Source organism: Procambarus clarkii, chromosome 86, assembly GCF_040958095.1.
Source record: "Procambarus clarkii isolate CNS0578487 chromosome 86, FALCON_Pclarkii_2.0, whole genome shotgun sequence".
Lineage (NCBI taxonomy): Eukaryota > Metazoa > Arthropoda > Malacostraca > Decapoda > Cambaridae > Procambarus > Procambarus clarkii.
The window spans coordinates 8,269,739-8,294,671 of NC_091235.1; the positions used below are offsets into that span (position 1 = coordinate 8,269,739).

General features: G+C 43.7%; 1 protein-coding gene across 18 annotated transcripts in view; it reads left to right on the forward strand.

The window, feature by feature from the left end:
• The window catches only part of sls (sallimus), a 601,134-nt gene that overhangs the window by 423,303 nt on the left and 152,898 nt on the right, over nucleotides 1–24,933 (forward strand). For 17 of the 18 annotated variants that reach the window (XM_069317090.1, XM_069317072.1, XM_069317078.1 and 14 more), the window contains 23 exons: nucleotides 273–530; nucleotides 821–964; nucleotides 1,261–1,342; nucleotides 1,591–1,778; nucleotides 2,005–2,553; nucleotides 2,688–3,485; nucleotides 3,894–4,295; nucleotides 4,939–5,733; nucleotides 5,967–6,090; nucleotides 6,640–6,786; nucleotides 7,098–7,228; nucleotides 7,373–7,624; nucleotides 7,936–8,079; nucleotides 18,220–18,358; nucleotides 19,552–19,664; nucleotides 21,003–21,146; nucleotides 21,571–21,710; nucleotides 21,910–22,257; nucleotides 22,518–22,686; nucleotides 22,989–23,132; nucleotides 23,513–23,616; nucleotides 23,795–23,945; nucleotides 24,071–24,214. In XM_069317090.1, coding sequence (XP_069173191.1) covers nucleotides 273–530; nucleotides 821–964; nucleotides 1,261–1,342; nucleotides 1,591–1,778; nucleotides 2,005–2,553; nucleotides 2,688–3,485; nucleotides 3,894–4,295; nucleotides 4,939–5,733; nucleotides 5,967–6,090; nucleotides 6,640–6,786; nucleotides 7,098–7,228; nucleotides 7,373–7,624; nucleotides 7,936–8,079; nucleotides 18,220–18,358; nucleotides 19,552–19,664; nucleotides 21,003–21,146; nucleotides 21,571–21,710; nucleotides 21,910–22,257; nucleotides 22,518–22,686; nucleotides 22,989–23,132; nucleotides 23,513–23,616; nucleotides 23,795–23,945; nucleotides 24,071–24,214 — 5,610 coding nt within the window. The remainder of the gene's footprint in view (nucleotides 1–272; nucleotides 531–820; nucleotides 965–1,260; nucleotides 1,343–1,590; nucleotides 1,779–2,004; nucleotides 2,554–2,687; nucleotides 3,486–3,893; nucleotides 4,296–4,938; nucleotides 5,734–5,966; nucleotides 6,091–6,639; nucleotides 6,787–7,097; nucleotides 7,229–7,372; nucleotides 7,625–7,935; nucleotides 8,080–18,219; nucleotides 18,359–19,551; nucleotides 19,665–21,002; nucleotides 21,147–21,570; nucleotides 21,711–21,909; nucleotides 22,258–22,517; nucleotides 22,687–22,988; nucleotides 23,133–23,512; nucleotides 23,617–23,794; nucleotides 23,946–24,070; nucleotides 24,215–24,933) is intronic. The other variant, XM_069317086.1, reaches the window with a different exon arrangement.

Genomic DNA, 24,933 nt, shown 5'->3' on the forward strand with positions numbered 1-24,933 from the left:
GACCCCACAGTTGAGAATTCCGGGTTCGAATCCCGGGCGGGACAGAAATGGTTGGGCACATTTCATTTCACCTAATGCCGCTGTTCACCTAGCAGTGAGTAGGTACTCAGGAGTTAGTCAGTTTGTTGTGGGGTTGCATCCTGGGCGGTGTCAATAATTCAACCTTGGGAGGGGGGGAGGGCATTGATAAAAGCCAAAATGTGTATGAATACACACTGGCTTCCTGTCCCCCGACACAATGAATTATATACTTAGCTTAATATGACCTGCAGAGCGGCCATTGATTGAGAGCCAGACTCAGCATCCGGAGGCTCTGGAGCAAATCGGCTACTTGGAGGACCACGCTCGCTACCAGCGCACCGTCTCCGTCGACGAGACCTCCAATATCAAGCCCAGCTTCATCAAGCCACTCACCAACCTGGGAGAGGTGTTGGAGGGCAAGTATGCCCACTTCGAGGCCCAGCTGCAACCCGTCAGCGACCCCTTCATGAGAATCGAGTGGTTCAAGGATGGCAAACACATTACTGCTAGTGAGTATACAAACTTAACATTGTACTTGTTAAAGATATTCAGCATTGAAAACTTATTATTACACGAAATAAAGGAGTTAAACTCAGTTTAAAATTGCACTAAATATAAACCAATTGCATTGATCTAATGTGACAGTGGAAACTGTCAAGATTTTTTTCTGAAACAATCATATATTCTGAAGATGAGAGAATGTTTCCGAAGTTTGACCTTCATTTTTAAAAAGGGTTATTTGAGCCATGTTAAGCATCTAGAGCTTGAGAGTAATGGAGCCGTGACTATGCCCCTACAGGTTCCAGAATCAACGTCATCTACAACTTCGGCTACGTAGCGCTCAACATCATGCAGCTACGAGAGGAGGACAGCGGCACCTACACCGTCCGCGCCACCAACAGGGCTGGCGAGTGCTCCTGCCAAGCCTCCATCAAGGTCATCAGTAAGTAGCTTAGTCTTCTTCGGCCTTTCTGAAGACGCTGTGCAAGATGCCTTGCTGTCACACATTAACTCAGACATGCAATAAGTAAACAAACAGTTGTTAATACATTCTAGGGCATTTATTTCACTCTCCAAAATTCTTAATACTCGTTATTACATTTTCTGAGTTAAATGTCATTGTAAAGAAATTCGTTAGCTTGAATTTAATTAAAAATAAAATCCATATAAATGAAAAGAAAAAGCAATTTATTTGTATGAATATAAAAAAAACGATATTAATACTTGACGTTTGTGCAGGTCTGGTGAGCGTGACGGGAGACCTGGGCATCCCAGAGCAGGCCCAGCACATCAGGAGTGTCGAGGAGATGGAGGCCTACAGGTAACAATACTGCTGCTCCGTTTTGTCTCTTCACCATGATCTCTTCAGCTGAATCATCATTATTATTTAGAAATGATAATTTCCATATTAAATAAACCTAAAACCCTCTATTGGTGGGGACCTAAAAAATCCTCTATAATACCTTTTCTGCCCTTTTATCCAAGGGTATCACACACATATCTTGAATACACTCAAATTAAAGTAAAATTGTGAACCGTTTCATCTTTTAATTGGGAATTATTTATCAGGTTGCAGATGCTTCAGAAATCTGCAACAGACATTGCAGAGGCATCTACAGCCCCAGTGTTCAAGACACAGCTCAAGGACTCGACGGCCCGGGAGGGAGCCTATGCTCACTTCGAGGCCCGCCTGGAGCCCGTTGGAGACCCCACGCTTAAAGTGGAGTGGCTGAAGGACGGTCGCCCCATGGAAGCTAGTCAGTATTTATGTTCACTTGGTTGGAGTTTGTAACTATGAAACCCCTATATTGAAGATATTACAAGTTACTCATTATATTACACGACACAATATTAGTTCGTAAATCTGTAAGATGGTATTTTGCATCCATTGCTGGAATGTAGGCCTATGGGCCTATGTATAGTTTCAGAGAATAACAATGTTATTCCCGAAAAAAGAGACTTGACACTATTTTATTGTTTCAGGTTCACGAATTACTTCTTTCTTCAATTTTGGCTACGTTGCGCTTACTGTTAAGGCATTGATCGTTAAGGATGCAGGAACATACATCTGCCGAGCTTACAACGCCAAGGGTGAAGCTCAGGTATCATGCCAGCTTACTGTTATCTCCAAGGCCGATCAAGAAGGAGAATCTCAGTATGAAGATACTGTCTTGAAAATGCAGTACCTTGAAGATTCCTCTCGCTTCAAGAGGACAGAAACCGAAGACGTCTCCACTGTAGCCATACCTCCAAAATTCCTTGGTCCATTGAAGGGTACCAACAAGATTGTTGAAGGACAAAAAGCTCACTTCGAAATTCGTCTTGAGCCTCAGAGTGATCCTACAATGACAGTTGAATGGTACTTCAATGGACAAGTAATAATGTCAGCATCCCGAATCAAGACTTACCATGACTTCGGCTATGTGTCACTGGACATTTCTGACGTGCGTCAGGCTGACGCCGGCCAGTACACTGTGGTGGCCCGCAACGCTCTCGGCCAGGCTCAGATGTCCACTGTCATGACAGTTGAAAGTAAGTGGCTTTGTTTCCTCATAGTGTTTTTAATGCAATGCTTTTGTCAGTTATTTTAGCATGACTCATATTATCATTATATACATGCATTAGGAAGTTTGGTAATAATCCTTACATGCTTTTCTCTCACACAGCTCGATCAGCCATCGATACCAGCTCAATGCACGAGGTAAGTCTTAGCAAGACAGCTGCTTTGGAGCGCCGCCACCAAGAACCACAGTATGATATTGAGGAGCTCACAAAGTCTAAGCCAGAATTTACTCAGCCTCTGCAGGACCCAAATCCCTTGCCAGAGGGTAAGAACGTTCATCTTGAAGCTCGTCTTGAGCCCATGAACGACCCGACCATGAAGGTAGAATGGTTCTTCAATGGCAAGCCTATTACCATTGGCTCTCGTTTCAAGACATACTTTGATTTCGGTTTTGTTGCTTTGGACATTCTTGGAGCTTACACCACTGACTCTGGTGAGTACACTTGCCGTGCAGAAAATTATCTTGGCAGTGCTCATACATCTTCCTGCGTGCGCGTCCTGGGCACTGGTGATATTCAGACAGACACCATGCACGACAATGCTATGGAGCAGATCCATTACCTTGAAGACGCCTCACGCTACCAGCGAACAGCTGAAGAACAAGCTGAAATCAACCAGGAACCGAACTTCGTCAAGTCACTGAAGAATATCGAGACAGTTGAGGGCACCAACATTCACCTGGAAGCCCGCCTGCAGCCTGTAGGAGACTCATCAATGAGAGTCGAGTGGTTCTTTAATGAGCAGCCACTGAAAGTTGGGCATCGTTTCAGACCCGCTTATGATTTCGATTATGTAGCTTTGGATCTGTTAAGTGTATACCCCATCGACTCTGGTATCTACACCTGCAAGGCTACCAACCGCCTCGGACAGGCTGTCACTTCTGCATCGGTCAAAGTTACTGGTAAGTACTACCTGAAAATACAGGCTATATATGTTGTGCATGATAGTACGTTTTTACCACGAACTTTCCCTATTGATCTGTAAAAGAAATTTTAGACCATATCCTTTACCAATATTTCATGGTGTAACTATGATAAATAACAACTTTATTTTCCCCCTCACGCCTGGAAAACATCTATCAGCACAAGATAGATATTATCCATTTTAAATACAAAATTAAAATCCAATTCATTATATCAAATACTTATGTATGTTTCTGGTTTCCCTTGTTGATTGTGAGTTCCACTTTGCTATCACTTGTTTCCTTTTGTTTACTGTTATCTATGTAACCAATGTTGTCATGTCTTATAGGTATCTGTCTCCTTATCACGACCCCAGTTGACCTTACCTTGCCACCTTTTCCCTTTAGCCAAGAAGGATCTAGTGTTCGACTCAGAACACCCTGAGAGCCTACAGAAACTTCAGTATCTGGACGACAGTTCACGTTATCAGAGACGTGAGACAATGGAAGAAGTTTCTGTCAAGATTAAGCCACGTTTTTTGACTAAACTGAAGGACGTAACTTTAAGAGAAGGCATGCATGCTCACTTTGAAGCCAAGATTGAGCCAATTACAGATCCCAATCTCCGCATCGACTGGTTCCGTGACGGGCAACCCATCCAAATGGGTTCTCGATTCCGTCTGATCCACGATTTTGGTTACGTGGCTCTAGATATCTCTGATCTCATCGAAGAAGACTCTGGTGTTTACACTTGCGTGGCCACGAATCTGATGGGGAAAGACGAGATTTCAGCCAACCTAAAGTGTCTGAGTGAGTAAATAAATAGTCCTGCCGTAGGGCGGCTATCACCAAGGCCTGCGCTCGCCTGCTGCTCTCGTCACCACACGCACGCACTGCACTTATGCTTCTAGACTTCCTAACACCTTTTTTTTTATTGCAACTTCGTCTCACAAGAAGCTATAATTTCCAGACTTCTTTTAGAGCATATTCGCTAATAACTATATGCTTATAGTGTATATAGAATTAGATGTAGATGCCAGGCAAGTTTGTCAATAAAATCATGGAAATTAAACTCCTGTTGCTAAGTCATATTATGCAATATTCATGTTGCATAATATGACTGTTTTATTATGCTTTTATTAAATATTTGGGTTTCAGCAGTCCAGAGGAACGAATAACAATTAATAAATTTTCTGCAAATATTAAAGTACATTGTAGCACTAACTTAAATTAATTGCAAGATTACAGGCATACGTTGCATGGGGATATGGTATATGAACATATCGGATAACATAATGCAATTTAGATCTAAACGGCAATGGATTATCCACTGTATTCAAAATTTGCAAGTATTATTTTTAATTAATTCATTGTAAGGTATGTCAAACAAGAGTTTCATTGCATGATATTTCACACAAATTAACAATTTCTGAATGTGTGATGTTTTCTTTAGATGCGTCGGGAGTGGTGATGGAGTCCCAGGGTCAGACATTGACTATGGAGCAGCTGCAGATGTTAGAGGACCGTAGCCGCTACACCCGCACTGAACAGGTGGAAGAAACCACCAAACAGGCTCCTGTCTTCACCACCTCCCTAAAGAACATCGAGATCCTGGAGGGTCAGCGTGCACACTTTGAAGTCCGCCTCATCCCCACCTCTGACCCTACCATGAAGGTCGAGTGGTTCCACAACAACGTCCCCGTCAAGAGTGGCTCCCGTTTCACTGAGTATAATGACTTCGGCTTTGTGGCTCTTGATATTATGTATGCCTACGCAGAGGACTCTGGCACCTACACCTGCCGTGCCACCAACGTCATTGGTCAAGCGGTCAGCAGCTGTAATCTGGTGTGCCACACTAAAGATTCAATCCTGATGGAAACCATGAATCAGGATGCTATGAATAAAATCTCACGCCTGGAATCTCGCAGCCAGCGCACCATCACCACCGAGGAGACCACTATGCAGGCACCCGTCTTTACCTCACCAATCAAAGACCAGAGACTCGCTGAGAATGCTCCTCTACACTTTGAGGCTCGCCTTATTCCTGTAGGCGACCCTGACCTCAAAGTGGAGTGGTTCAAGAACAATATCCCTATCCAGCAAGCAAACCGCATTTCCACCATGCACGACTTCGGTTATGTTGCTCTGGACATGAAGTATGTCAACCCGGAAGACTCTGGCACCTACACTTGCCGTGCCACAAATCGTCTAGGCCAGGCTGTCACCTCTGCTACACTAATGGTGTCATGTGAGTATTTCTCACAGGGAATATCTAAGTTCTCGCATATTAACTGGAATATTCAATTACTATGACAAATGTTAAATTTTACCTACTTTGGTTACAAGGCAACCATTTTCTTGAGCCATTTCCCAAATGGTAATATCAGGACATTAAACTCTCAGTAGGTTATTCATTAACTTATTAAGAAATAATTCGATATAATCTACATTACCTTACATACTCCCCTCTACCATCTTCAGCCAAGGAATCCCTGTTGCTGGAGTCTCAGCACAGTGAGGCGCTGGAGAAGCTGCGCTACCTCGAGGATTCCTCCCGTTACACCAAGTCCACCACCGAGGACACCGTCATCACCCAGGCACCCAGGTCTTTATCTTTACTGAAACGTTTCTTGTCCACCTTTACAGCCTTTTATATCTAATATTCCAAACACATGCATGCATACATGCATACATACATACATGCATACATACATACATACATACATACATACATACATACATACATACATACATACGTACGTACATACTCTTATCACTCTATCTTGCTCTGATGAAGTCGAATTGAGCCGAAAACGCGTTCAGTATTCTCTAATTCTTCAAATGTAGTTTTTCCACACATACATATATATTATATTACTTGGACATTTATATATATATATTTATATATATATATATATATATATATATATATATATATATATATATATATATATATATATATATTATATATATATATATATATATATATATAATTTCCAATTAATATAACAGCGAAATATTTTCATTCTATGAACATGTGTTCAGAATATGAATATACTTTTATTGATTCTGTAGCAAATTGCTGGTAATATGTGTTTGTAATACAATCATGGTTTAAAACTTAGCCAGACATATAATAGTGGTTCACATTCAGGTTCGTGGTGAAGCTGTCCGGCATGACACAGCTGTGGGAGGGCCAGAGTGCTCACGTCGAATGCCGCCTGGAGCCCTATCCAGACCCAAGCATGAAGGTCGAGTGGTTCCATAACGGCAAGTCCCTCCAAGTCGGCCACAGGTTCAGGTACGTGATCACACGCTCTTGCATGTGACATTTATTTTGATCTTAGTGAGTACCGGTTAAAGCAAAATTAAAAACAAAAAAGTTTCGCCATTAGAGCCTTTGTAGTTTGTAAGCTAGAACCGCACTTTTTCTGTACAGTTATCTGAAGTAATATGATAACAATAATAGAAGTCTATTATTGTTATTGAATTCTAGCGTTTTTCTTCTTTATAATCATATGCTTATAACCATTGAACAATATATATATAATTGAATACTTTAATATGAAGTCAAGTTTAGCACAAGATTACATAACATGAATGATCTTCTAGGACCATGTACGACTTTGGGTTCTGTGCTATGGATATTCTTCAAGCAGTAGCTGAAGACTCTGGCACATACGAAGTCAGGGCAACTAACCGAGTAGGCACCGCCACCTCCTCCATCACCATAGAGGTTAAACGTGAGTACCAAGGCTACAATTTGTACCCGAATTGTTCAATGGTCAATATTGATTTATTCTATTACATAAATGACTACAATGGACATCTAATTGTTGAGTATGTCTGTAAAACATGTCTCAATCATCTCATTTGTTCATCCACAGCCAAGAGCGACTTTATTATTGAAACCCAGCACCCAGAAGCCATGGCTCAGATCACCCGCCTTGAGCAGAAGGCACCCAGTAAGCGACCTGAAGACGCTGTGGTGATCGAAAAGCCCCACTTCGGGCGTTCTCTCAGGAACCAAGAGCACCTGATAGAGGGACAGGCAGTGCACATGGAAGCAACGCTCACTCCCGTCAACGACCCCACCATGAAGGTCGAATGGTTCTTCAATGGCCAGCCAATTCCATCAGGTAATATCCAAATCTGCTTCAAAATGGCAGTATTTGTTTTAAGTTATCGTTTGTTTCTTTACAGTCCAACAATAAACTTCAGGCTACATGGAGATGTATTCATGTAACCAGATTAGCTAATTAGTAAATAAATTATACAGAGGAATGACAGTGATAATAATTCTGGTAATTAACGTCAATAATATTAATAATTATGATAATGTTTATTAATTATTATTATTATTATTATTATTATTATTATTATTATTATTATTATTATTAACAATGCTGTAATGATAAACTAACAAAAGCAACTGTGTTTCTTGCAATAGGTCATCGGTTCCGTACAACGTACGACTTCGGCTTCGTGGCTCTGGATATTCTTTACGCCTACCCAGAAGACTCGGGCACATACATGTGCAAGGCGACCAACGCAGCGGGCCAGGCTGTCACCTCTTGCAGCATCGGGGTGGAGGGTAAGCTGCAGATGGCCCGACGTATTCACGGCTGCTTCGTCTACACGGGGGACAGACCCATCGTCCGCCTCCCCAAGCACACCCCTTACAACTAAATGGTCTCTTCCTCCCCTCCCTTCCCACTCTTCTCCAAACACCTCCCACACATTTACACGTTCAGGCTCTCTTCTTGAAACTCCAACTTGTCCCCTCTATGGCTAAATATCCTTGTTATCCTCTAGACCTAATTGACCTCCAAAAGAATTTCTACAAGCACTGGTCTATATTCCCAAACATCCCTCCTGCTCATAACAAAATATTATCTAGACAGTGTACTCCAACGTAACCCTTATAACCCAAATTCTTGGTTTGCCCTCAACACTCAGATATACCTCGAAATGTTAACAAGTATTTTGAATCTGGCTTTATTACTTTTTTCTATTATAGAGTTGGTATTTATAATAGAGTATGAGTGTGCTGTTGTATCCTTGAAGCGGATATTGAACTAATTATTTTTGTCACATTTGAGTACTATGCTGCGTGTGATATGGAGACACTTTTTAAGCTTAAAATTAACTCAGTTAATATGTCTACATTGTTCAGGCTCTGTTAATGACAGAATTGTAGTGTTGAATTTGTACACATGTGAGTAGCTTTTAAGCATAATTAGTCAAACGGGGATAAGTGAAGATTTTAGCACTATTTTGCCAAACATTTTGCATTCATACACAAACCCATACGCTTTATAGTAAATCTGTATGATATGGCTGTGCATGTATGGTGTGTATACTAATACATTTAAGATTATTGGCCATATTATTAACTCGGTATATAGCTGGCTAGCGCTCTTTGACTAGTCTCCCAGTATATTTAAAATATAATTTGAGGTTAAGAATTGTTGCCAGGGCATTTACCATAAAAAAACCAGCAGTTAAAGATATGGCCAGATGTTACTGCTGAAGCAGAACCATCAAAGGTGAGTTGTTTTCCCCCCTTCTTGCTTCTGCTTAGTGGGTACAATATCCAAGAGTGGCGTTGGTTCCACGTTGAAGCAACGTTATCAATGTTAATTCAACATTGAAGCACCATTGAAGCAACATTGCAGCAACGTTGAATTTGCGTTGCTCTTGGATATTGTGGTCACTGTGTGCACCGCTTGGTCATGCATCTCGCAGTCTTGCTGCATGCTTTTATTTATTTTATTTATTTTATTTATTTTATATATTTGTTAGCACGTATAAGACTATTTTTTACGCATTTTTTTATATCTGATTACTTCCGTAGTATAGTATTATTTTTCGTAGTAGAAAAGCCTTTTATGTGATTTCATTACAGTTTTCGGCAACCTGCAAAGGTAGATATCTGTTTTGATGTAACGTTTCAGTATTATTGCTCAATGCTTGATTGTGGTGTACTCTTGAAAATGATCAAACAGATGGACCAAGTGACCATATGTGACGTGACAGACACCGTCAGGTCGTAGACAGTCACCAGTTGTCAGTCTGTCTCACAAATCACGTGAGTGTCCATCTGTTCCAGAACTCATTTTTAGGCAGCGATCACCATATTATTGAGAATAGTACCTGTGATAAACTCCAAACACGACTTTCCCCCAAAGCGCTCGCGTGTAGGTAGGTGACGGCAGCGTCATGATGTGTCATTGCTGATGATTGATGAAGATTAAGCCACCCAAGAGATGGCACGGGCATGAATAGCCCGTAATGTCATTGCTATTTTTCCTTTTTAAGTCTGAAAAAAATATTGATATATATCTGGTATCAATTTCATACTATATGGGGGAAGAGTCGTGTTTTGAGTTAACTTTCTAAGGTAGTATTTTATTAATATGGTCAGCAGTAGCTGTGAGTACCCGACTCGTCTAGTCACTAAATGTAGTCATTTAGTACCTGTTTGGCCAACGATGGCTCCCTGTCTTTTACCTTCACGGTATTTTAATGATGTGAGTTTTAAATAATCCTCGTATGATACACCAAGTAACACTGTGGCCGCTTGTCAACCAAACACCTCAAATCTAGCTTCCTCGTTCGTTTTGATGTGGCTGACCTGTGCTTGCGAGGCGCCGTCCGCCAGGCCCCCCACACACCACCCACGCTAACTCTGCCAAGTAGTAGCCGCTTATGCACACAAAAAAAGCACAATACCTCTCGATGTTCTGGTTTGCGATGCAATATTCGTAAAAGAATTGACCTAGTTAAAAGTATATATTTATCAAAATTAGAGTCGGGTGTATTCTATGTGTCATACTAAATTGCTCAGTGTCATCAGAGAAAGAGGCTTTTAATAAAGAACAAAACAACCTATCGTGTTTCCCTTCACTCCAATTATGGAACAATATATTTTGAATATAAAGTAATTCATTTCGAATATGTCGAGGTTACTGCACAACAAATCCGAGAAGTAGAATGTAATGTAAAAGATCCCGAGGCTGGTAGAAGAAGGAGAGAACAATAGTGGAGGTGCACGAGCCTCTTTCTCTGGACCTCCGGTCGAGGCATCAGCAGGTGGGGGACTGAGGGCGCTGTACCTGCCAGGAGGCCGCCTGGCGACGTGTGCCTGGTGCAGGGGGGCGGCCATCACGAGGTGGAGCTCCACCAGTAAATTAGTCCCACAGGTGATGAATACACTATAAATACTCTCGGCGTGACTCGTTCCTCAGAACGGTAGTAGAGGACTGGTGGATATTTTTACACTCCGTTTTGCTTACATTCTTGAAACAACTGACTGTAAACGGGAGTAATGGCTACCTTAATGATGCAGGCCAAGAGGCCTCCCAGACCTGTCCTCCCCGAGCTCACATCACCACTATAAACTGAGAACCGCTATCGTGGCCAAATTTAGACCTGACTCGTTATTTCTCCGTGCTATTTTTGTTCGTATTACTAAGGGCCATCTTGTTTAGGGCGATGTTAACTGCTTTGGAGCAGCGCAAAGTCTCCAGCCACACCATCACCTCCTAAATGTCAGCGGCAAGTGGGCGTGATGGACTATGGTATCTTGGGCGGACGTGTGGGACGACCCCTTTGCCTCCCCCACACTGCTTATATTGTATCCGAATTTAGAACCTCTGCTCTCGGGAATTGTATTGTAAGATGCCGATAATATAGTTATTATTACGCCTTAAAACTTAGTAGCAATTGATTTGTATGATTTTTTGTACAAATATACAGGTGTCCAAAGTTTCTGATCAGTCATCGCACATGTTTAAATCACACCAAAACAAAAAAATGAAATACAAAATACAATTATATCGCTCCTTGGTAAGTTTACGTAACTTGTGCTGAAGATGTCAGTTAAGGTAATCAGTTTATGTAGAAACCTGCTCAGGGTGAGGTGGTGGGATGGGGGGGGGGGTAGCTCTCCTAAGCGTGCGGCTGGCAGGGGTGTCGAGGCCCACGGCTGCCAAAGGGGTAAATTTTTGTTTCACAGATACTTCCTTATTAGCACACAAGGCTGGGGGCGAGTCAGACTTTATCTCCTGCCCATAAAGGCTATTGGGTGCCACTAGTGTTACGACGGACAGTTTAGCGACTCCCGCTAAGCGACTTTTAGCGACTCTCGCTACTTAGCAAACTAAGTCATTGAGACATGTAGCCATACTTCACTACTAAGTTGATTAACTCAACACTAGTATCAACTACGTATAAGCTATATAAATTTGCCCTAGCTTTAAAATCAAGTCTAGATATCAAATAGGCTCAGCTCGAATATTTCAGTCACATACTGAATCACTGCACGGTATATATACAATATGTAACTGAATACATACTGTGATACAGTACAGTATCCCGCTTACTGCTTGGCACTGAGGCAGACGAGTGCCAGCACACTCTGGCATCCCAACCTCGGAATTTCCCATTTAAAAAAAAACAATACAGATAAAGAGTTAAGCGGTGGATGGATACATGAAACTACAAAATTATGAAATATTTACAACTCTAACTTTGTATTTTTTCTCTTAACCTGATGTATAGTTTTGTCCATTGTTACTGTGACTTGTTACTAGGGTAGATTATGGCACTGGTATCACTGAAGGTGTTGGTAGGGCGGTGGTGGCACTGACAACACTGTAGGGTGGTGGTGGCACTGACAGCACTGTAGGGCGGTGGTGGCACTGACAGCACTGTAGGGCGGTGGTGGCACTGACAGCACTGTAGGGCGGTGGTGGCACTGACAACACTGTAGGGTGGTGGTGGCACTGACAGCACTGTAGGGTGGTGGTGGTAGTGACAGCACTGTAGGGTGGTGATGGTAGTGACAGCACTGTAGGGTGGTGGTGATAGTGACAGCACTGTAGGGTGGTGGTGGTAGTGACAGCACTGTAGGGTGGTGGTGGTAGTGACAGCACTGTAGGGTGGTGGTGGTAGTGACAGCACTGTAGGGTGGTGATGGTAGTGGCAGCACTGTAGGGTGGTGATGGTAGTGACAGCACTGTAGGGTGGTGGTGGTAGTGACAGCACTGTAGGGTGGTGGTGGTAGTGACAGCACTGTAGGGTGGTGATGGTAGTGACAGCACTGTAGGGTGGTGGTGGTAGTGACAGCACTGTAGGGTGGTGGTGGCACTGACAACACTGTAGGGTGGTGGTGGCACTGACAGCACTGTAGGGCGGTGGTGGCACTGACAGCACTGTAGGGTGGTGGTGGTGGTAGTGACAGCACTGTAGGGTGGTGGTGGCACTGACAGCACTGTAGGGTGGTGGTGGTAGTGACAGAACTGTAGGGTGGTGATGGTAGTGACAGCACTGTAGGGTGGTGGTGGTAGTGACAGCACTGTAGGGTGGTGGTGGTAGTGACAGCACTGTAGGGTGGTGGTGGTAGTGACAGCACTGTAGGGTGGTGATGGTAGTGACAGCACTGTAGGGTGGTGATGGTAGTGACAGCACTGTAGGGTGGTGATGGTAGTGACAGCACTGTAGGGTGGTGGTGGTAGTGACAGCACTGTAGGGTGGTGGTGGTAGTGACAGCACTGTAGGGTGGTGATGGTAGTGACAGCACTGTAGGGTGGTGGTGGTAGTGACAGCACTGTAGGGTGGTGGTGGCACTGACAACACTGTAGGGTGGTGGTGGCACTGACAGCACTGTAGGGTGGTGGTGGTAGTGACAGCACTGTAGGGTGGTGGTGGTGGTAGTGACAGCACTGTAGGGTGGTGGTGGCACTGACAGCACTGTAGGGTGGTGGTGGTAGTGACAGCACTGTAGGGTGGTGATGGTAGTGACAGCACTGTAGGGTGGTGGTGGTAGTGACAGCACTGTAGGGTGGTGGTGGTAGTGACAGCACTGTAGGGTGGTGGTGGTAGTGACAGCACTGTAGGGTGGTGGTGGTAGTGACAGCACTGTAGGGTGGTGATGGTAGTGACAGCACTGTAGGGTGGTGGTGGTAGTGACAGCACTGTAGGGTGGTGGTGGCACTGACAACACTGTAGGGTGGTGGTGGCACTGACAGCACTGTAGGGTGGTGGTGGTAGTGACAGCACTGTAGGGCGGTGGTGGCACTGACAACACTGTAGGGTGGTGGTGGTAGTGACAGCACTGTAGGGTGGTGGTGGTAGTGACAGCACTGTAGGGTGGTGGTGGTAGTGACAGCACTGTAGGGTGGTGGTGGCACTGACAGCACTGTAGGGTGGTGGTGGTAGTGACAGCACTGTAGGGTGGTGATGGTAGTGACAGCACTGTAGGGTGGTGGTGGTAGTGACAGCACTGTAGGGTGGTGGTGGTAGTGACAGCACTGTAGGGTGGTGGTGGTAGTGACAGCACTGTAGGGTGGTGGTGGCACTGACAACACTGTAGGGTGGTGGTGGCACTGACAGCACTGTAGGGTGGTGGTGGTAGTGACAGCACTGTAGGGCGGTGGTGGCACTGACAACACTGTAGGGTGGTGGTGTTAGTGACAGCACTGTAGGGTGGTGGTGGTAGTGACAGCACTGTAGGGTGGTGGTGGTAGTGACAGCACTGTAGGGTGGTGGTGGCACTGACAGCACTGTAGGGTGGTGGTGGTAGTGACAGCACTGTAGGGTGGTGATGGTAGTGACAGCACTGTAGGGTGGTGGTGGTAGTGACAGCACTGTAGGGTGGTGGTGGTAGTGACAGCACTGTAGGGTGGTGGTGGCACTGACAACACTGTAGGGTGGTGGTGGCACTGGCAGCACTGTAGGGTGGTGGTGGTAGTGACAGCACTGTAGGGCGGTGGTGGCACTGACAACACTGTAGGGTGGTGGTGGCACTGACAGCACTGTAGGGTGGTGGTGGTAGTGACAGCACTGTAGGGTGGTGGTGGTGGCACTGACAACACTGTAGGGTGGTGGTGGCAGTGACAGCACTGTAGGGTAGTGGTGGTGGCAGTGACAGCACTGTAGGGTGATGGTGGCAGTGACAGCACTGTAGGGTGGTGGTAGCAGTGACAGCACTGTAGGGCGGTGGTGGCAGTGACAGCACTGTAGGGTGGTGGTGGCAGTGACAGCACTGTAGGGCGGTGATGGCAGTGACAGCACTGTAGGGTGGTGGTGGCAGTGACAGCACTGTAGGGCGGTGATGGCAGTGACAGAACTGTAGGGTGGTGGTGGCAGTGACAGCACTCTAGGGCGGTGGTGGCAGTGACAGCACTGTAGGGTGGTGGTGGTGGCAGTGACAGCACTGTAGGGCGGTGATGGCAGTGACAGCACTGTAGGGTGGTGGTGGCAGTGACAGCACTGTAGGACGGTGATGGCAGTGACAGCACTGTAGGGTGGTGGTGGCAGTGGCAGCACTGTAGGGCGGTGATGGCAGTGACAGCACTGTAGGGTGGTGGTGGCAGTGACAGCACTGTAGGGCGGTGGTGGCAGTGACAGCACTGTAGGGTGGTAGTGGTGGCAGTGACAGCACTGTAGGGCGGTGATGGCAGTGACAGCACTGTAGGGTGGTGGTGGCAGTGACAGCACTGTAGGGCGGTGATGGCAGTGACAGCACTGTAGGGTGGTGGTGGCAGTGGCAGCACTGTAGGGCGGTGATGGCAGTGACAGCACTGTAGGGTGGTGGTGGCAGTGACAGCACTGTAGGGCGGTGGTGGCAGTGACAGCACTGTAGGGTGGTGGTGGTGGCAGTGACAGCACTGTAGGGCGGTGATGGCAGTGACAGCACTGTAGGGTGGTGATGGCAGTGACAGCACTGTAGGGTGGTGGTGGCAGTGACAGCACTGTAGGGCGGTGATGGCAGTGACAGCACTGTAGGGCGGTGATGGCAGTGACAGCACTGTAGGGTGGTGGTGGCGGCAGTGACAGCACTGTTGGGCGGTGGTGGTGGCAGTGACAACACTGTAGGGCGGTGGTGGTGGCAGTGACATCACTGTAAGACGGTGCTGGCAGTGACAACACTGTAGGGCGGTGATAGTAGTGACTAAATGGGTCCCAAACACCTGACATCAAGGGGCTCTCAGGCCTTCCCTATTGTTTTGTCCCAACCAATAGGGAGACAACATTTTGTTAATAAATCGATGTCCACTGACGGGTTTTTACTGACTGATTTCCTATGGGACGGCAGCGCCACACGTATAACCAGCCATGAAAGCAGTGTAGGTATCAGATAATGTTATGATTATACAAACGTTTAATCCCATAATGTTGTGACTATACAAATTTTTAATCCCATAATGTTGTGATTATACAAACGTTTAATCCCATAATGTTGTGATTATACAAACGTTTAATCCCATAATGTTGTGATATGCAAACGTTTAATCCCATAATGTTGTGATTATACAAACGTTTAATCCCATAATGTTGTGATTATGCAAACGTTTAATCCCATAATGTTGTGATTATACAAACGTTTAATCCCATAATGTTGTGATTATACAAATTTTTAATCCCATAATGTTGTGATTATACAAACGTTTAATCCCATAATGTTGTGATTATACAAACGTTTAAACCCATAATGTTGTGATTATGCAAACGTTTAATCTCATAATGTTGTGATTATACAAACGTTTAATCCCACAAGATCTGCCAACTGTTTTTCCAAGGGTGCACTGCATATCCCGTCTGGGAGCAAAAGTGTAATGGAGCACTTAGGTATTGCGATAAAACAAAAATCTAGATACGAAAAGCACTGGAAATTTATTGAAATTTTCGGTCTCCAAACTGGGACTCGTCTTCAGCAGAATAAGAAGTGAGATTGAGGGACTTCTTGTAAGATGAAGGAACTTGTCATATGCTCCAGCGCCTAGCTGAAGGGAAAGATGAGAATTAACACTAGGCTAAAAAGTGAAAGATATATTTACAATTCATATTTACGTTTTATATTTACAGTTCATAAACGAGGAAGGAGGAACCCTGCTCTATATTTGACCTCAGAAAACTAGGGAGCTAAATGTTTACAGTAGATTAACAGTGCATATTACTATCAGGCTTTCGAAAATATTAAAGAATTTCTTGTACATTAGGCTTGCAAAATGTAGGTCAGATCCATTTACTAAATAATGCAAGAAAAGCAGTGGATCCCAAAGTTTTGTGTCCTACTCTCCCCCCTTTTTCAACCACTTTCTCACCTGTGGACCCCATACGACCCGTTCTCAACTGAGGACCCCATACGACCCGTTCTCAACTGTGGACCCCATACGACCCGTTCTCAACTGAGGACCCCATACGACCCGTTCTCAACTGTGGACCCCCTATGACCCGTTCTCAACAGTAGACCCCCTACAATGAGCTAACAGTAGCCAATGCTGGGACAAATACATTCCTTCATATGTCTCAAGTCCTATGTTGTTTATTCACAGCTAAAACTGCAAGTAAATGATAACGGGAGACCCCTCAATTCAACGTACTGTACTTATAAATGATTAGAATTTTTGCTGGAGTACAATAGAGTTCATAGTAGTGGTTCCATGGACCCCCCGATTGGGAACCACTGAAGTAATGAATTACTTTGTCTTATGCTTGCCTTCCCGCCATTTTCCTCCCGCGGAGAGCCACGAGGCTCGCTCACCTGCAACTAAGCGACCTCCACACCTGGCGGGAACTTTTAAAACATTTATTGCAATTAAAACATTTATTGCGATTTAATTCGTTATGGTATCGTATTAATTACGATACTATTATAGTATTAATTCGTTATTATTATCGTATTACATCAGAAAATGAAGAAACGACGACGTTTCGGTCCGTCCTGGACCATTATCAAGTCTTATGTAGTAGTCATTGATGGAACAAATTCTTTCCTCCATTATTAACACACGACCTGATAATGGTCCGGGATGGACCGAAACGTCGTTGTCTCTTCATCTTCTGATGTGTAGCTTAGTCATCACACTTTCAGCCACGTTACTGTGACATATTTTATGCATAAACGGTTATCATATAATTCAGTGCCACGTATTTACGAATTAATCGAACACCTATATTTTAAAATACAAATCGAGATGGAAACTGAATATATAGATTTGTGAATATACTGTACAGTGTATATATATATATATATATATATATATATATATATATATATATATATATATATATATATATATATATATATATATATCCTCAAAATATAAAATAATAGTGCTTATTGTAACTATTTGGAGGAGAGTACAAATATGTAGTGATGCACCGCCAGTTAACTACTTTTTGTACTATTAATTTGATAAGAGTCCGGAAAAATAAGTCTGAAAACCAAATTTAAAAATGTCTAAGCTTAGTATAACATATATATGCACTGTATTAGGCCTAAGATAGCGTGTATTAGGCCTAGGTTTGCTAGGAGACGTTAGGTTAGATTATTTTTATGTTTGGAAGGGGGGAATGTTTCCAGTTTATCCAAATTCAGTAATACAAAAAGTCAACTTTCTGGCGGTTCATCACTGCATATTGGTACTTAACTGCAAATACAGTAGTTACTAAAAGTACTATCATTCCAGGAGGATGGGCTGGTATTATGGTAAGTAATGAACATGATATAAGGCACATTGGCGTGAAAGGATTTCTCAAACTGTTCACAGGAGACAGCACCGCTCCTGTGCCAGGGAAGCCTCACTTCGGGCTCACCATAGTGCTACTTACAACTTTTGGTTCCCTGTAGCCGAATCTATAACAACTATTCAAAGAAAATCTAGTTGACCTGGGGTGTATGGGTGTTACGTTTAGTGAGTGACCGGGGTCCCGCTCCCCGCAGGTACCGGCAGCATGCAGACGGAGACGCTGGACGAGCAGCGCCTGCGCAAGATTCGCCAGCTGGAGGCTATGGGCCAACGCGCCGAGGAGGCCAAGGAACAGGTCTTCCAGAAGCCCGTCTTCATCACCCCGCTTATCAGGCAAGTGCCTTATTCAAGTTCAAGTATGTTTATTAAGACAAGAAAATAATACATCTCAAAGGGATAGAGTAGCTTAGGCTATTTCTACCCCCCCCCCGTTCCTTATTTGTTCTCACTAGGCCTATTGTATTTTGTTTGCTTACATCATTTATTGTTTCTGTTAGTCATTCACTGAGTAAATATAGTTTTAGCGAGAATGATACTTTTGTCAGCAAAATAATAGGCTTTCAGTATCGTTAATTTGTTTTTTGATTGATTAAATCGACCATGGAATGTACGCATGTATGTATGTATGACACTGAACACGTGATTTCACGAATGCGCGCATGCGCGTACTTGTGTGAATATGTGAATTTGTGTGTGTATGTGTGTATAAAGGTATTCCTCCCCCAGCCTGTAATATATGTAGAATATAAACACGTGGGTGTTTGTGTAGACGGTGTTACAAGTAGTGTTGTGGAGTGTGCGTTGGGAGTGCGGGGTGAGACTAAGCTTGAGTGTGTTGGGAGTGCGGGGTGAGACTAAGCTTGAGTGTGTTGAGAGTGCGGGGTGAGACTAAGCTTGAGTGTGTTGCGAGTGCGGGGTGAGACTAAGCTTGAGTGTGTTGAGAGTGCGGGGTGAGACTAAGCTTGAGTGTGTTGAGAGTGCAGGGTGAGACTAAGCTTGAGTGTGTTGAGAGTGCGGGGTGAGACTAAGCTTGAGTGTGTTGCGAGTGCGGGGTGAGACTAAGCTTGAGTGTGTTGCGAGTGCGGGGTGAGACTAAGCTTGAGTGTGTTGAGAGTGCGGGGTGAGACTAAGCTTGAGTGTGTTGCGAGTGCGGGGTGAGACTAAGCTTGAGTGTGTTGAGAGTGCGGGGTGAGACTAAGCTTGAGTGTGTTGAGAGTGCGGGGTGAGACTAAGCTTGAGTGTGTTGCGAGTGCGGGGTGAGACTAAGCTTGAGTGTGTTGAGAGTGCGGGGTGAGACTAAGCTTGAGTGTGTTGAGAGTGCGGGGTGAGACTAAGCTTGAGTGTGTTGCGAGTGCGGGGTGAGACTAAGCTTGAGTGTGTTGAGAGTGCGGGGTGAGACTAAGCTTGAGTGTGTTGAGAGTGCGGGGTGAGACTAAGCTTGAGTGTGTTGCGAGTGCGGGGTGAGACAGCTTGAGTGTGTTGCGAGTGCGGGGTGAGACTAAGCTTGACCCATGCCTTCCCCACAGCTTGGACAACCTGGCGGAGGGCGAGCGCTGCCACTTGGAGTGTCGCCTCGAGCCCATCAACGACCCCAACCTCAAGGTCGACTGGTTCGTCAACGGTGTCGAGATCAAGGCCGGTAAGTGGCACTCCCTCGCTCTTTACTGGCACTCTCTCTCTCCTTACTCCAACTCTTGTTTTTTGTTGGAACTCTCTTTATTGAGCTCTCTCTTTACTAGAACTCCCTCTTTATTGAGCTCTCTCTTTACTAGAACTTCCTCTTTACTAGAACTCCCTCTTTATTTAGCTCTCTCTTCACTAGAACTCCCTTTTTATTGAGCTCTTTCTTTACTAGAACTTTTACTGTACTAGAAAAGTTAAGAGAACTGTATTCTTTACTCCTGCTCTCTTACTAGAGCTCTCTTTACTCTAGCTCTCTAACTAGAAACTAGAACTCTAGTAGAGGTCTTTAATGTTTTTTTTAATTGGAGCTCATTCTTCACTGGACCTCTCTCTCTACTAGAGTTGTTTCTTTACTGGAACTCTCTTTACTAGAGCTCTCTCTCTTTCTCTCACTTTACTAGAGCTCTCTCTCTCTCTCTCTCTCTCTCTCTCTCTCTCTCTCTCTCTCTCTCTCTCTCTCTCTCTCTCTCTCTCTCTCTCTCTCTCTCTCTCTCTCTCTTTCTCTCTCTCTCTCTCTCTCTCTCTCTCTCTCTCTCTCTCTCTCTCTCTCTCTCTCTCTCTCTATCTATCTATCTATCTATCTATCTCTCTATCTATCTATCTATCTCTCTATCTTCTAGAGATCTTTGTTTATCGGAACTCTCGATAACAGTGATGATGAACTCTGGCAGTAACTTTTACTTATACTACACAAGGAACCCCTAACCCCATCCTCCTTATAATATAATTACTGTTTTGGGGTTATAAGTAAGGACGATGTAAAGAGTCAACCAAGTGACTGGCTCCGAGCACAGTGCTGGGTACTAGAATACATAAACATACATTAAGATACACATTTAGAACTAAAACACTTGCGATATAATCATTTGAATCGCGCACGAGGATGGAGCCTGTATCTGATAAATGTGAGAAACAGAGATCGCGTGTATTAACCTAATCCATACTTGTAAAAATAAATGAAAGTGACGACGTTACCAGTCGTAACTCGCTAAAAGTCCAGGACGGAACGTAACGTCGTCACATTCATTTCCCTTATTGACCAGACCCCACACTAGAAAGTGAAGGGACGTCCTGGACCATTCTCAATCGACTTGAGAATGGTCCAGGACGGACCCAAACGTCGTCGTCCCTTCACTTTCTAGTGTGTTGTCTGGTCAACATACTTCAGCCACGTTATTGTGACTCATCGTCTTCATTTCCCTTGTGTGGGTTCGGGGTGTTTGAGGCAGGTTATTGTGACTTAAAAATCTCTGCACCTGAGATGGTGTTTTGAGCCACGGTACATGTCTTTCAGGTCACCGCTTCCGTACAACACACGACTTCGGCTACGTGGCTCTGGACATCCTGTACACGTACGCTGAAGACTCCGGCACTTACCTCTGCAAAGCTACCAACAAAATGGGAGAAGCCGTCAACTCTTGCAACGTCAAGGTCTCAGGTGAGTACATCTTTTCTTAACTTTTTTTCATCTGCGAAGATTGCAGATCTTCGTTTTGTTTACAACACTTTCTTTTCTTCATGTAAGATAACAAACGTATAAAAATAATGATTTAAATTCTTATTGTGATGTGTTAAGATTTTTGCATCGGTTTCTTCGTAAATACCTAAAAAGAAATGTGAAATTTGCTTTAAGTGCTTTTGTTATTTATTTACTGGCATAGCAGAGGAGTTCTAGAAAATTAATTTGTGTGAGCTTATATAAAGAACTGTCATTTAAAAATTTACTATATAATTTAGTCCATATCAATGTTAACAGTTGGTAATAGCGACTTTAATAGTTAATAATGAATTTTGGTAAGCAATGGAGTTGGGCTGGAAATGTTGAGATCATAATATTGCTAACAACGCCATCTTGTGGTCAGCCCGGCGCTCCATCTACCTGGACACCCAGCACCCCACTGGCTGGGAGAAGATCCAGAACCTGGAGCAACGCGGCCGCTACGAGCGTATTGAGGTTGCTGAGGCGCCCATGCAGGCTCCCAGGTTCACTTCAGAGCTCAGGGTACGTCTCGCATTGAGATTTCAGTTGATTAACATATGCTTCCAATAAAGCTTCGACTTTAGCCCTAAATTCATTTTGCCCTTCAGGAATGGTAATGTAATTCAAAGGCATTACAGTTTTTACTAAATTTGTATAGTTTTTAAATCTCTTTAGTTTAACAAATACTGTAGTGTAATTCCAAGGTAATTTAATCTTTCAGGGCAACACACTACTATCAGAAGGACAACACGTTCACTTGGAGGGTCGTATCGAGCCTGTGCACGACCCGAGCATGCGTGTGGAGTGGTACCATGATGGCAAAGCCCTGCAGTCCGCAGCGCGCTTCCACACCACCTTTGACTTCGGCTACGTGGCTCTGGACATCACCACCGTGTACGCCGCAGACTCCGGCGAGTACACCTGCCGTGCCTTCAACCACATTGGTGAGGCTACGTCCTCAATCTCATTCAAGGTGGAGGGCAAGGAGGGCGTGATCTACGAGTCAGCACGCCCCGAGGGTCTAGAGAAGATCCGCCAGCTGGAAGACAGTACTCGGGTGGCTCGCCAGGTGAGATCTTCCATAGTCTCCACAAAGCGTAACATACCATAGTCCCACTGAGGTTTTAAAATTGTTTTATTTGATTTTTAAACGATATATTTGTAAACTTATAATCACTTCATTTGGTATCATAATGTTACTTTAGCTGTAAATTACATACAAATTCCTTATACCTTCAATGTTTCCTTAACGTGATGATTTACAATGGTGACATGCTATTGTTAGTGTTACCTTCGTGACAATAATAATGATCTCTGGTAATATTGCAGGTGTCCGAAGATACACGCACCTTCCAGCGTCCGGTGTTCACTCAACCTCTGCAAAACCTAGACAACCTCACCGAGGGTGAGACAGCTCACTTCGAGTGTCGTCTCATCCCCGTCGGCGATCCCAACCTCAAAGTGGAATGGTTCAGGAATGAAAAACCAATCGAGACAAGTGAGTTCATTATCTTCGTTGCTGTTGGCACGAAACTCTGGAAGAAGTTACGATTCTTAGTTTGTTTCGATTTGTCAAAATATGTAACCGTATTGGGAACTGGTTTTCCATGATAGTGTTTAATAAGGCATTGTGAAGGGACGAGTATCACTTTCTAGTATCTTTAGACTTCTTTTCCCATATTGCTGCTCCCATATGTTATGTGGCCTGATACCTCCCCACTACCCACCTCACGTCAGTGGATAATGATGCCAAAAATGTTATAAACATTGCTAATCCTTAACACATAACCAACCCCTCAGGTTCCCGCATCAACCGTACCCACGACTTCGGGTATGTGGCTCTGGACATCAGCGGAGTGCGTCCTGATGATGAAGGCATCTACATGTGCCGCGCCTACAATGACCTGGGTGAGGCAGTCACCACTGCCTCCATCAAGATCAAATGTAAGTCCTTCCTACCTTTACAGGCTATTCATGGCCGTGCCACCGCTTGTGTTGTTCAATCTTTATCAACAATCAATCAATCTTCCAATGTCTTTTTCCAATAATCTACCTATCTCCCCCTTGTCCTGTATGTATCTATATATTTTTTAAATTTGTACTTCATGGAAATATTACTGAATATTTTATGTAATTTTTATTAATAGTAATGAATATTTCAGATTTCATGGTAATACAGATGAATAGTTTCTATAATTTTGATTGTAACAGTGATGCATATTTTCAATAATATTCTTAGTAATACTGATGAATAGTTTCTTTAATTTTGATTGTAATAGTAATAAATAAGTTCAAAATATTGATGTCTGTGGTGGGTGTTGCAGCTCACGCAACCATTCAGCTGGAGACCCAGCACCCTGAGGGCATGCGCAAGATCCAGGCTCTGGAAGAACGCAAACCAGCTGCTCGCGGCGATGATGTAGAAAAGGTAATCTTCTTTGACATATCCTCAAGAAATAATCCACGTCCATGTTTACAGTCGATCCTTAGAGTTTTGAAATGTCTTGCAGGTTTACTAAAAATATCTAGACAATTTTTAATATATGTATATTTTGTATTATTGTTAGAATATTTTAATTAATTGTATTTCAATTATTTGTTAATAGGTGTACGACAAGCCTGTCTTTACAACTGCATTGACTGGGCCATCCCAGATTATGGAAGGACAGAGTGCTCACTATGAATGCCGAGTCGTGCCCGTTGGAGACTCCAACATGAGATACGAGTGGTATTGTAATGGCGTCGAACTCAAAATGGGTAAGTGTTATTGGTCAAGATTGTATATTGCAAGAATGTTTGCTTGTAAAATTATTTGGTTAGTACTTCTGTAAATGGCTTAAATTATTGCTAATGTTAATATTATAATGAGTTTCTTGTTTTAGGTTCAAGGTTTAAGACTGCCCACGACTTCGGCTACGTGACACTGGACATTCTTCAGTGTGTTCCTGAGGATTCCGGCGTGTACATGTGCAAGGCTTTCAACTTGGCCGGAGAGGCAGTAAGCTCCTGCACCACCAGGGTCGTTGGTGAGTATTCCTTCGTGTATCTGTTTCTTAGGGGCTCTTGAGCTCTTGCACCACCAGGGTGGTGAGTGAGTCCTCCTTCATGTATGTGTTTCTGGGACTCTTCTTGGTATTTCGATGTCATTGTTGTGCTTGTGTTGATCCTACACGTATAAAGATTATGAAATAGGGATGAATCTAAAGCCAGGACTTGATTTGTCTATTTTTCAACTATATTAGTTACAGTGTGTGCTAATTGAATCGTCCACATCAAAGCAAGCTGCTCGATCAATAATACTTTAACAGTAGAGAAGCAAAAGATTAGCATATTTATCATTAGTAGAAAAACAGAAAAGAAATGTACACGATGTTGTGTTGTTGGAGCAGTGAAGGTAAGCAGAGTTGGGCGGTAATTACAGTCAATAGCGGCAAATCAAGTTCAGATGCAAGCAGAAGCGTAATATGTCCCCCACGATGCTCAGATTGTGTGGTGATGAATCTTTTGCTGAGTCACAATGATAGCATTTGATTCAGCAAGATAGTTGGGTTAATCATACATTTGGAGATACATTTGGATACATTTGGACATTTGGATATGATTTTAATCATACATTTGGAGATAATCATACATTTTGAGTATATTACTTAGGAGTATCTCAACAATCAGTCTCATTGAAAATACAATTGTTACTTTTCGTCAAATATACTGAGGCTTATGTTGTAAATTTTATGTTAAACATATG